We start from the raw sequence: 13,771 nt of genomic DNA, 5'->3' as shown, positions 1-13,771 counted from the left end.
AGCATAATTTCCAGGGAGACTGAGAAACCATTTAGACAGAGCTAATTCTTCCACATTAAAGAGACAGAGAAGATGATAGTTTCTGCTTTACATGCATGTGATTCCCATAAGGATGTACAACATCTCCCTGCTCAGAGATCAGGACTAGGTGGCTCATGCACTGAAATGCAAAATGCCAAGTGCTGGGACAAGAACAGATCATTACACCCACATAAACCACAATCATCAAATCTGATGAGGAAGTGCTTCTTAGCTCAAAAGGCAACAGAGGAGTCCATTCAGACCCAGCTCCTTCAAAAACAGTTACTTAAACTGGAGATCCACTGGTTTATACCAGATAAAACATAAACCTCAGGAAACCAGGCCCATTAAAACATAAACACTAGTATGGAGTACACTTCCCAGTGATTTCTGGGGTCCGAACACCAAAAAGAGGAAGAAGTAACCAAAAGCTACATCTTTGAAATGATATGCATATAAAATCTTTGGGAAGCCACATCCTTCCCCAGAGAGAAGGCTTAAGAAAGAAAATATAAGTCTAGGTCCAGAGAGCACAAATTCTTTGAATAGTTCTGAGGTTTTCCCAAATACTCAGAATACATTTCTGAGTCCATAAAGGATGAGTAAATTATTCCCAGATAATTGAAGCAATACAGAAAAGAAACAGCCAGGTAGGTGCTGTGGACTGCTTACCAGAGTGCTGTATGACTGTCGCTGCTTTCCTCACCTCATCCTGAGACCGACCATCAGTGACAACAACAAGTACCTTGGGAACACCTCGCCTCATGCCACTCTCCCAAGTCAAAACCTTTTCTTTGATAAATGTTAGGGCTTTGCCTGCAAAGTGTGCAATAAACAAGGTATCATCCATACTATCCACAAGAGAAGAATTCTTTTACTTCTTAAGGGCAACAGCACAGAACTAAAACACCACAGAAAAACCTACTTCTTCAGCCATGCAATATTTGGAAAATTACACATTTTCTGAAAATATTTTATCTTAAATAAATATAATTACAGGCAAGAATTACCTGTTCTTGTGTTTCCTCCTCTGTACTGAATGTTTTGAAGAGCACCCAGGGCCTGGGCTTTGTCATCAAATGTATTCAGTTTAAATTCAGATTTTGCCTCATCACTGTACTGCACAAATGAAACCTGAAATGGAATACAACAGTGTTCAGTCTTATACCTCCAGATGCAGGCCAACTCTCTCCATTGAAATATGTAAGTTTTTAAATTAATAATTTTTAAATAATCAAAATTTATTTTTAAAATATGTCTGATTATGCACACACATATGTATTTATATATATAGACATCACACCAATGTGCACACAATTGTCTTTTCTTTCTTTCTTTCTTTCTTTCTTTCTTTCTTTCTTTCTTTCTTTCTTTCTCTTCTGTGTATAAAATGTAATATGGCCTTAAAAGCATATGATCAAATTCTTCCTTTTACTATGGTGAGGTATATATGCCCATTTTCTAATTCTGAGCAGAGGTACAGTATCTACTAAACTTCTTCCAGCTTTTTTTTAGGAATAAAAATGAATTTGTCAATAGAATGTCAATAAAGTTGAATACACACACAAGTACATACTCACTTGCCTTAAGCACTGAAATGCAATCACTAAAAATTTATTCCTGCATAATCTTTACTTTTTTTTTTATTTTGTTCCTTTTAATATTTAAAATTGCAATATCATAGCATTCTATTTTAATGCTGAATAGAAATATTTCTGTTATGCATTTATTCACATTTGTTGTAGTAAATTCCCCTTTTAAAAGTATTAATTTTCAATTAAAAACCTTAGATTGTTGCATCTCAAGTGGTATGTGACTTCAATATTTTACTAAACATTAGTGTTTATATGTGTCTGTCACCTTTATTGTCTTCTCTACTTCCATATATATTACCAAGAAAAATATATGAAACAAAAAACAAATGAACAGGAAAACTACCCAGTACAGACTAGAACTACGAATGATAAAGATTGCCTGATACAGAATGACTTTAAGTAGTATCTTTTCCTTTAAAAGTCTAGAGAGTTAAAGATAAGGAATCAAATTACTAAAAATATGCCTAGAAGATGAAAAGCAGACCTTTAACAATGTAAATATCCTGTCAGCCTTCTAACCAAAGAAAATGCATTGCACCTGCAGCTCTCTGCAACAGGAAATACCATGTAAGAAACTCCCTTAGACCTCATGTCATTAATTTCATCTAGTGAAAGAGAAGTGGTTATGGGAACCTAGACATTGATTTCATCCAGCTTCCTACAAGTAGAAGAAAACTGATAATGGTGCAATGCTTATGATAAGAAGCCAGACAGGAAGTTAGTTTGACATAACTATGAGCAGCCCAGAACTTCTGAAAGTCTATCCCTCTTTAGCTATTTCTGTTTACTCTCTCAAAATTCATTAAGAGGACCTTTTCATACTTTTACTATGCCCACTGTAGAGTGGACCCATGTTAGCACAGCATGCAAAGGCTTTTGCAAGTGCCTTTTTCAAAGGCATTCTGCTATTTAATGCAGTGGGACTCTAGGGGGCTCAGCAATGGCAAGCCAGCTGGACCCTGCAGGCCTGGGACTCATCTTTTACACTGAGAATTTAAAATGTAGCTCTCAATCAGAAGTCAGAATCTCACTAAAACAGACTTCTGATATGACAGAGACAAAACCTAGGATACAAGAACTAAGCAGTGTGCCAACTGTTGATGCCATATACAAAGAAACAAAAATATTAAATTGACTGTACATCATCCCAGTTTCTCTACCTGGAGGATTCCCACAAACTGTAACTTGTATTTCAGAATATTAATATCTCAAAATAGAATGGATTTTGCTTGTATTTATAAAATGCCAAATATATTTAATAAATAATAGGCATGCATACCCAGATACATGTCTTTTACAGCAATCTAACACAAAAAATGACAGCATTCTGAAAGGAAGTAACAATTCAGGTAATCTTCAATTTCCCTCCAAAATGTACCCAATGGGAATAACAAACCTACCTGGATTCCAGCAGGATTGATTAAATCAAAGGCTCCTACTGTACTAAAAACAAATTTCACTACTTTGTTGAAATTATCATCACCAATACTCCAGGAAGCATCAGTCAAGAATACTATGTCTGCTTTGGCACCTCTGCATACTGAAAGTCCAAGAAAAGGAACCCTTAAAATACATCAATCATACCACCATGAAATAAATATTGCTTCAAAATTTGAAAATTCAAGAATAACAAATATTCAGCAAATGTCTACTACCACACATTCAACCTGGCACATGACTAATGCTCTACACAAAAACATTTATTAAAATATATCAAAGAAAACTTCAAGAAATGTGAAAGAGTTCAAGATTAAAACGTAAAAGTTGTAAATTACTTTTTTTCCTTGATCAGCTACCATAAAACATGAATTGTCTGTTGAGAGCAGACAAAATCATAGACTTTCTGCAGAGCTATAGAATATCAATAATTTTTTCCCCAAAGGTGTGCATCTTGCTGTTCTAAACCAGGAAAGCTCTAGAACAAAGGGATGGCATTAGGAAAGGTCTCAATATTCATTTCCCTAAAAGGCTGTGCTAGTTTTAAATCCACTTAAAGTTATGAAAAATTGAGGTAAACTATGAAGTAGTACAGCAACTACACACAAATATTGAATAATTCTAGAAACAAACATACCATCCCGAGCTGGAGGGATTGTGGGAGGTGGAGGAGGTGTAGGTGGTGGAGTTGGTGCCTCTGTAGGTTTGAGGACTGAAAAGAAATAATAATTTTATTCTACAGCTGAAACAAGACAAATTCTATACCTAAAACTTAAAGTTCACAATATCTGTTACCTACCTGTATGCTCCCTCATAGAGACTGGAGGTCCCTCAAGGTTAGGGGTCTGAACAAAGACAGTAGCATTGTATTCTGTGTCTGGTGAGAGGCCAGTAAAACAGTGGCTTGTTTCTGACCCACGAATTGTGATTTCCTGTCCTCTGGAACCTGTCAAAAAAAAGCCCAATGGAAAGAAAGTTAGAACCTATTACTTCCCTTCTAATGTATATATACATAAGTGTAGCAATGAAGAAACTTCTTGAGATAGGTTTGGACAGCACTCTTATTCTTGTCCCCTAACAACCTTTCTAGACCAAAATTGTGTGGTGATTGTGAACCCTGGAGCACACTAGAAAGTACAATTGCAGCTCACATGTGAAACCAGGCAACTGGTAGGTCCACTTGACAATAAGCAGTACTCCCTCTTTGCAGCCTTTTCACCACTTAAGAAAAACAGGTTATACTCAGAGCTTTAAAACTCAACCAGATGTATCATTATGGCTGGTGCTTGCCACCAACCCAAATAAATGGTGCTCTCACTGACATAAGACAATTATGTTTCCAGAAAATGCAAAAAAATAGAACACACTTACCATCAGTTGGGTTTAGCTTCAGTCTGTAGGAAGTTGCCGACCGATGAGGTGACCACCGGATACAGAGAGTATCCCAACCCACTTTGTAACTTTTTAGGTCAGTGACATTCAAATATACTGTGAAAACCAGCACACCAAAATGAAAATCATATTAGCAGTGCTGGTTTGGAACTTGATTTTTAAAAACACTTGCAGAAAGAAAGACCTTTTCTAGTCAAATCTCTTTATTTTACACCCTACAGATTCCCACCCAGCTATTTGCAAAGGCCCCAGATCCCATAATGGCTAACAGCCCATTTTATGAATTTTCACATGAAGTTGATTTCTTCACAAAATAAGAAATCTCCAAAAATAAAAATCTGACTCATATATATAGCAGCATGAAAAGAATGTACTTGATTCATCATAATTGAAGAAATTTTTTGAAGTTTCTTAGCTGAGGCCATCATCAAAATCACTGGACATTCCTATGAGGTAAAAGCAGAGTATCAAAAAGCCTAGACCTGCTTAGTAACATGGTTAGATTCTGTAGTACCCTGGAGATGGGTAAAGATTGACTCCAAGTATAGCTTAACAAAATTTTAGGAAATAGACTAGAAAATTTTATTTCATCAAGTCATTACTTTAAAATATATTTTCATGACTCTTTCCACAATCAGTGTTATTAAGATCTACCTCATGGACAGATGACAAGTATTCTCCATGAGAGGATGCTCAGGCTTTCTAGCAACCAGCCATCAAAATCTTCTCTTCATCAACATTATCTCATACCAGCATATGTATCTAGCATGACTACAACAAAATTGTTCTGACTTACATGTAGTGCCTTGATCTGTCAAAGGTATGCTCATTCCAGAATCATACTGGGCATAAACATTCACATCATAAGTAGTACTGGGAGACAGGTTATGCAAAGTGTAGGAAGTCACTTCTCCCACAAAAAACTCCCTGGGCTCATTTGAACCTTGAATCAAGGAAGCATTAAGACCAGAGAAAGAAAGAATCATGATTACATGAACTACAAAACTATTCCGTCTCTTATATGTCAGTAAATGTTAAACTCATTTTTTCTAAAACAAAGCATATTGATTTCTTAAATTTTGGCGTATTACAATGTTGCAAACAGAACATACACATAGTTTTACAAACTATTGCACAATTTTTGTTTTCAGCTTCTTGAGAGATATGTGTATTGTTTGAAGGCCACATAAAACAAAAGTTCTGCAGGACCTTAATACCCAAATACTTGTCTAATATCCTCTCATATACACCAGTTCATAGCCTTAGAAGGACAAGAGGCATTAAAGAGGCTAAAAACAAATCAGGTCACTGTATAAAGTTTTAACTATACAATTCAATCCCTGTAATTGAATGTTTGATACTACAATTGAGAGTTTGTGTTTATTATAGAATACTGATCATAAGACTAAAGTTTTCATGAAAATTGGTAAACAGAGGAAATAAATAGATCCTTTAACACAAAATGATACATATGATTTCTACTGTGGTCTGCCATTAGCTACTCACTGTTCTAAGAGTGGTGTACTCAGAATGAACAAGTTTTCTTACCCACAGGCTTGTATACAATTTTATAGCCAAGAACAGGGGATGGTGAAGGATCCCAGGAAACTCTGAAGCGTGTATACCATTCATCAGTTATATACATATTTTGAGGAGGAAGCAGGCCAACTACAAAGAAAGAAAAAACCCCAGTCTAATTAGGCTACTGATTGTTTTTCAATTTTTAGAAATGCAGATTGTTACTCTGCAAGTAACAATCACATCAAGAACATAATTAACTTAATGAAACCTTTACAATGTTGAAGTGTTCAAGGAATATGTCTTAAATTTAAAAAAGAATGATCAATATGAAAACTATAATTACCAGTTCTGCCATTTCCAGTCAGTTGTCCACCATCTCCATCTTCATACACAGCAACAACAGTAATTTTATATGGCGTATCTGATTGTAGTGGTTGTAGTATCACATTATTCCTTATGCCAGGAACTGTTGTCTAGAACACAAAAGAAACAGAGGTAAACACATTCACAGTCTTGCAACTGATCAGTAGTGACAGTAGCTAGAAACAAAAATTTGTTCTGACATTTGGCACACTGTTTTATGTCCATCATAGAAAAAGTCATTCAGGATACCTTAAGGGTTATAGCCTATAAACAATTATCAGTATTTTTTATTTTGAATTACAAAACAATGTGGCCATCACAAAAACATAAATCAAATTGATTCTTCAGTCCCAACACACATCAGACTGAGATGCTGCAGTTCTCCACCAAAATTTCAGTACTCTTCCCTCATAGAAATATAGAAGTCATAATGATGTGGGTTTTTTCCTTGGCAGAAACAAGTTATTTTAAGAAGGAAGCTCTAAATACATTGACATATAAAAATGTCCCTATTTATGCATCCCTCAATCTCAACTTCCTTATGCAGCCAGGCACTATTGCTACCTTCTAACGAAAATGTAGGTAAAAACCCAAAAGTGATCCTGCTCCATAAGGAAGACATAAAGCACTGAAACTAAGGGAATAATTTGAGGTATCTCTCTCAAAAGTGCATGCCAGTCAGTACTCACTATGAATACTTGATTAAAATTTTCAGTTGTTTGAGACTTGCTGTTTTTATGGATTGTCCAATCTTTTCTGCAAAGATATGTATGTTGAGAATATGTGTGACCTGAGTAACGAGTCCAGTAGGGAATTTTCAAACAGTGAATTTTCATGTGCTATACAGTAATATAAAGGCAATAAAAATGTCATTTTGGCTGGTGGCAGTTGGCAGGAATTCTGCCATTGTCCTCTACAGGATCTGAGCTTTGCTTTGCTATAAATACTCTGTGAATTTTATAAGCTTCAGAATAACTTGTGCTATCATTAAGGTGCAGGAAATGAAACACACTTACAATTCATACTGAAACTTAGAACAGCAAGTTAGATGCTGAATCAAAGTTACCATTGCTGTCTTATTAGACTCTGTCAATTCTCTTCAAATTAGGAAATGCAGATTTATGTTTATTCTGTATCCTAGAACACTGACTTTGTAATGAATACAGTATGAAGTAATAGATGGCTATTCAATCCATCACACTTCAACAAAAGGCCAGGAAGCAGATTCTGTTCAGAATCTTCTGATTAGTGTGTGACTCATATATTTAACATTATTTCACATACATATTTGTTCAAGAAACAATATATTTTCTGTAGCTTCATGGAAAAAAACCCTGTTTTATAAAAACCATGGCTTCTTAACATTTACAGCAATGATCAGAAAACCCACAGAGCCTGTACAGTGTACTGCATGTAGAACATGTGTCTTGTATTTTGTGTAGCCTAAAGAATTGACTGAAAACATGTCAGTGCTTACTAAGGAATTACAGAACTTACATATTCGTCAATAGGGTCTCCCACAGTGGGTGAATAAATGATTCTGTACTGCTGGACTGGCCCATCAGCATGGTCCCATTGTACAGAAAGGCTGTTTGTGGTCTCATCAAATACTCTCACATTCCTTGGACCACTGCGAGGCACTGAAGAATGAAAATACAGAAGGTTTTACAGGGCATGATACCTCTAGATCAGTGTCATCCTCATCAATTCAAATGTTGCCCTGAAGCCAAATCAAGGGCCCTTCCTGAAACCCTGAATAAATATATATACATGGGGAGATTAAGTCAATGATCATGCCTGAAGGTCTTAAATAGAAAGACAGCCAAACTGAAACAGTACTGAAGGGAGAGAACATCCAGATGTGCAAAGTGAGCATCTACACACATTCTGCTTCTCAAACTCCTGCAGACTAGAGCCATAACTAGAGCCTGCCACATCTTCAAGTTTTAGACGAATATAGGGATTTTACAGGGAGAACATAGAAGAAGCAAAATTATTGTTGTGGACAGGTTCTGTTCATGTTACTTCTAGTGTGAATTTTAAAGAATCTAAGCATAACACAACCAAGATCCTATGAGATAAGTTGTAACAAGGAGATTTTGGTGTTTAGGTGTCTGCAGCAAAAAACAAACAGCTGGGGAGGCCAACACATACAATTACTATGTCAGACACCAAACATGAAGCCCTTTTTTTCTATTGACCACTAATTATACCCATCTTAATAGGCTATTTTTTATAAAAGTTATATTGTTATTAATTGGTAATTTGATTTTGAAAAGAGCTTTTTAACTCTTACACATGCAAATTAAGCTTATTTCCCAATTGAAAATTACATTGCTAATAATTCAAGTACCACAACTGACAGACAGCATAGCAAAAATTCCCTGCCACAGAGGCCTATAATTGCTGCAGGCATACTTCAGATGCATTAATTCAGAGTTGCACTAAATAGCTTATATTATTTGTAATTGTTACTAATTTTATACGTTCTTCACACACCAGTTTTGACGTATATTTCACAACACAAGTACTGACTGTCTCTTACATGTTCTTCCCTGTGCTTGGCTTGGATTTCCCTCTCCATCTGCATACAGAGCTATAACATTTATTGAGTAAGCAGTGTCAGGAGTCAAGCGCTCCAGAATCACATCACGAGTGTTGCCTGGCACCACAATCTAAAACAGAAACAAAAAGCACCTATATAAATAAAGTTTCCCCTTATACCATCTTTTTTTAGAAAATAATTTGAATGAAATATAGAAAAATTGGAAACATGACCATGCTGCAAACTGTCCAAGAAAAATAACATAAATTTAAAATAAACATGTAATATTGAAAAAAATTCAATACCGGTGAAAAAAAGAACAAACAGCATAAGAAGCTCTCATTCTGCAAACACAGTTGTTACTTTTTACATTTTACATTAAAATCATTCAGAAAAAATAGGAGAAGCATTCATAAACAGAAACTAAAAAAGTAATTTCTGTCACAATTTACTATGTATAAAGGACATAAAAAATCCTTACAATTCCTTACATAAAAACATGTACATCTAAGTGTACAATATGGGTGTTCATTTTATGTTAGTACATTCATAGTCAAACTTTAAAAATGCACTTATTTCAATAGAAGTCCAGGAATTCTTACTTCACACCTGGAGGGTAGTACTTTTTTACCCATATCCAGATTTCACTCACCAACCCCCACAAAAGAGTAATGATTTAGGGTAAGCAGATGGCATCTGGTTTCCTAATTACACAATTCCTAATAAATATTTGTTGTCTCTCACTCTCTTGAAAAAAAATTATTTAAATCATATTTATCTGCAATATGATAAAGAATACTCAATCATCAATACAGAGTTTTAAATGGGAGAGTATTATTTCTTATTTCTTTCATTTTACCAAATTAAGCCTCTATTAACAATGGACTAGACTCCTATAAACACTGTGCTTTGCGCAGAGACTCTCCTGGGCAGACAGTTGGCCTGAGTTTACTATTATTTTTTGCATTCATCAAAGGAAGCAATATTCTCTACACACATTTGACTAATAGTATAAAAACTAAATTACTTACAGATTCTGATGGCCTTGGGCCAGAGAGTGGAGCATAATTAATTCTATATTGCTGTACTGGACCTGGAGCAGGTTCCCAACGGACATTCATGCTGTTTGGTGTGGGATTGTAAACGTGAATGTTTCTTGGTGTTCCTCGCTCCACTAGATCAAGGATAATTTAAATTAAGTTTTACAAAGTTGTAAGTTCTATTTCTAAATGAATTTACAACAGTGCTCAAAAGAAGCTGAAAAGCACCTCAGCTCAAGATAAACACATTACTTTTGTTAGCCTAAAATTTACAAAGCTAAGAATCTCCATGTTCAGTCTTTCCAAGCTTCCATACCAGGCAGCAAAGTAAATGTTTGTACTGCAAATTGAAAATATGATCATAAGACTTTGTTTTCCTATTGTTGATCAGATATGTATGAAAAATAACCACAAACTCCATATTTTAGGTCAAGCTGACATTAGTAGCCCCAACTTCCTAGAAAATTTTAAGTACATGCATGGACATTAGCATGGATTAACAGCAATATTCACTCTTTGTTCACAAGTATTTCTACTAGCACTGCAATTAAAATGTTACTGTTCTGTGAAGTAAACACTAAGTATGCTGCACAACTTTTGGAGCTAAGCTTGCCTGAGTTAAGTGGAATGAAAGCCTCCACACAAATAAGTGAAGGAAACAGAATAAGTAACGAAGCTGCAAAAATAACCAAACAGGTAAATTTTTAATGTAAAATCAATTTCTAATGATCTGAGGCCATTCATAAAAAAATCCTAACATTTTCATGAAAAGGGCTATTTTACTTACAGGTGCGTCCAGTGTCAGAGGTACGTCCACCATCCCCCTCTGGGAAAACTGGAACCACAGTTACAGTGTAAGGTGTGTTGGGTTCAAGAGTCCTCAGGATGACATAGTTTGTATTTCCTGGTACTGTGGTCTATAAATTTAAAAAGAAAGGGTCAAGAAACTTACAAAAACATGCCAAAAAATAGTTTAAGCTTTTTTATTTATCACATACTTCCTTACCATATCTAATTTCCAGACTGGATGTGATAAAAACTTTACAAAAGGTGAAGCTAAAAAATAACATGGTTTTTGGTATCTTCTTGAACTGCTGTTCAAGAAGATTCTCTCTCAGACTTAATACAAATGAATTCTATGCATTCCTATTTAGTTCCCTTACAGTTCTCTCCACTTTTGGGTCCAGATCCCGCTGTACTAATGAAAGTAGCAGAATCTGCCGTGAACTCTTTAATGTCTACTATTTAGCAGCTCAGAGGCATTAAAATATCACTTTCTAAGTTTAAGAAAAAAATTACATAGCACTACAACATGCAGATGACAAGAAGCATAATGAGCAGCTCATGTTAGGAAATAAAACTCCATGGCACTTAAGAATATTTGTCATCAGTAGCACCTTAGCTGCTATTGAAACAATGGCATTCATGTACAACTCATTTCATGTGCACATTGATTTGCACTGGTGTAGAAAAAGAAACACAACTGGGAAACAATATTTCCCAGTCTGCAGCAAGGGTTTTGTATTTTCAGGATTCTTTTAGCTCTTTAGCAATTAAATAATTTCGGGAGATTAGAATATGGATTTTTCTGCTTCCACCAATACCATTGAAGCCTAAAGTCACATGACTTCTTAGCAGAAAAGATGGGTAGAAATTAAGTCTGCCAACTTTATAACATTTTGTACACCCTGAAGTCAGCTTTACATTTACACACAGTGCTCTAAGGATAAAGAAACAAAAAATTGTGTGTGGTATTAAATCCCATGCTAAGAACTAATCACTGATGGCCTATTATATGAAATCAAACATCTGTAATACATATGGGAGGAACTTTCATGGAGTTGCTGTGAATTTTTTCCAGGGGGGCTATGAACAAAAAAAAAAAGCAGTGCATAGGCAAACAAGACCTACTTCACCCAGCAGCATTTCTCTCATCACCACCATGAGGTGTAATTTATCTGAGATGGTTAGTGAGATCCACATGAAGAATTTACCATTTCCTCTGCACCTCCAGCTGTAGGTCCATAAAACACTTTGTACTGGCGAGGACTTCCTTCTGCATGATCCCATCGAACATTCAGAGTACTGGTGGTTGGGTCATAAACTAGCAAGTTCTTCACAGTGGTGAGAGGTTCTGAAACAGATCAATAAGATGTCAGAAATGTGGAACCCTATTGTCTCCTTTTTGCTGTCAGATCACACCTCTGTAATGTATCCTTAGAAAATTTTTAAAATAGGTTTAGTAGCTCATGTTAAATCTTATTTATCTTCATCACTCAGAATACATCAGCTCTATCCAACACCACAAACAATGCTAAGTTAGAAAAAATTATTTCTGGACACTATTTTAGAATTATGCAATGAGTTTATTCGAATTTTTTCTCCATTCCTCACCAAACCCATTGCTGTGTCTAACTTCCCATTACGAGCTCATAATTAAAATAAATGCAACTGAATTAATAATTTTGTAGTTATATAATTATTTAAGTAAATACATTGAAATGGGTTTTATAACTGAAGTGTCTCTGATAGCAAATCACTCTGTGATTTCTATAGCAGGATCAAAAGAATGCATCGATATAAAATGGGAGAGTCCTAAAGTGCACACTATGAAGGTCAGCATCTCAATTGAAGGCGCTTAAAAGCACACATATATGAGAGTAACATGCCCTCAGATGCCTTAAGGTGTTTACTAAGTTCTGGCATAAAACAATTAAACAAATTAAAATGAGGAAGAAGTTCCATAGTAAGATTAGGGTTTCTCTCAGCTGTAAAAACTGGGCGTCAAGTCAAAGGCAGTGGTCCAGGGCTTATCTAGAGCCAGGAGACTGACAGGTGCGGTTACTTCAGAAACTTGAAAACCACCAAAGGAAAAATGACAAATACAGATGGGATGAATTTCACCACAAGAAACTTTTCTCAGCTCTTCTGAAAGCAATATATTGATATTGTCTAAGAGGACCTGAAGTTACTTACTGGTTCTGCCTCGTCCTGTCATTCTCCCCCCCTCACCGTCTGCGTACATTGATGACACAGTAATAGCATATGGTGTGTCGGGCTGCAGCTTCTGTATCACCACACTGTTCTGTCGCCCCCCAACAGTAGTCTGCAGCAAAATAAAAGGAAAATATTAAAATCCCTTTTGTAATCTCTATTTTGTGCTTATTGCTACAGTAAAGAACACAGGCATTTGATGCAGAGTGGAAAACACTGTGATGTGTTTTCCACACACAATACTGCAATTTTCTTCTGACTGACACTAGCAGTAGACATTGAACAGTAGTAATATTTAGTATATATTGGTTTTAGCAAGTTTAGACACAAAGCCACTATTCTTTAAAATCTCCAAACTTGAATACCACTACAATTATATATAAACTCCCAGTTCTGTACCAGCACAAATTATATTGTAACTCCTATCATTCTTTGTACTTTTAAAACTATCTGCACATTTTCAGAGCCTATTCAGCTAAGGTGTTTGGCGTAACACTTCCAATCATCTGCTGATGAACAGACAAAGAGCAAGCATTTACACATCTTCACATTTCATAGCGGTAGATTACTTTAATTTACAAGCAGACTATTTTAACTTACAATCAAAGGGATTTTTTGTACTCAAGTGTACAAAGCTCCTTTCAAAGCACAAATGCTTTTATCATCCCATCATGGCTCCCTCTACATTTTAGTATCTGATTGCCTTTCAAAACCTGACCCTAAATGATCATGATGGTCTCAGCAGTTCTATGTGCAGTTTTTGCAGACCTTTTTTTCTGTCTTCAGATCACCTGTGATTCCTCTTGGTGCTGAGGCCATTAAAAGTCAGACAGGACAATAAAAACCCCCGAGAAATTATATTT

At 35.7% G+C, this 13,771-nt stretch overlaps 1 protein-coding gene across 4 annotated transcripts in view; it reads right to left on the bottom strand.

Moving 5' to 3' along the window:
• COL12A1 (collagen type XII alpha 1 chain) overlaps positions 1–13,771 on the bottom strand; it is a 99,681-nt gene that overhangs the window by 32,890 nt on the left and 53,020 nt on the right. For all 4 annotated transcript variants that reach the window (XM_071444669.1, XM_071444651.1, XM_071444640.1 and 1 more), the window contains 15 exons: positions 12,891–13,020; positions 11,909–12,048; positions 10,702–10,831; positions 9,906–10,048; positions 8,875–9,004; positions 7,827–7,969; positions 6,310–6,439; positions 5,994–6,113; positions 5,242–5,388; positions 4,425–4,541; positions 3,853–3,999; positions 3,691–3,765; positions 3,017–3,156; positions 1,032–1,155; positions 694–837 (listed from right to left, as the gene is read on the bottom strand). In XM_071444669.1, coding sequence (XP_071300770.1) covers positions 694–837; positions 1,032–1,155; positions 3,017–3,156; positions 3,691–3,765; positions 3,853–3,999; positions 4,425–4,541; positions 5,242–5,388; positions 5,994–6,113; positions 6,310–6,439; positions 7,827–7,969; positions 8,875–9,004; positions 9,906–10,048; positions 10,702–10,831; positions 11,909–12,048; positions 12,891–13,020 — 1,960 coding nt within the window. The remainder of the gene's footprint in view (positions 1–693; positions 838–1,031; positions 1,156–3,016; positions 3,157–3,690; positions 3,766–3,852; positions 4,000–4,424; positions 4,542–5,241; positions 5,389–5,993; positions 6,114–6,309; positions 6,440–7,826; positions 7,970–8,874; positions 9,005–9,905; positions 10,049–10,701; positions 10,832–11,908; positions 12,049–12,890; positions 13,021–13,771) is intronic.

Source organism: Agelaius tricolor, unplaced genomic scaffold (assembly GCF_023055355.1).
Source record: "Agelaius tricolor isolate 1412-34295 unplaced genomic scaffold, bAgeTri1.0.p SCAF_1, whole genome shotgun sequence".
Classification (NCBI taxonomy): domain Eukaryota; kingdom Metazoa; phylum Chordata; class Aves; order Passeriformes; family Icteridae; genus Agelaius; species Agelaius tricolor.
The sequence above is the reverse complement of the archived record's forward strand: the minus strand, read 5'-3'. Positions and strand labels throughout refer to the sequence as shown.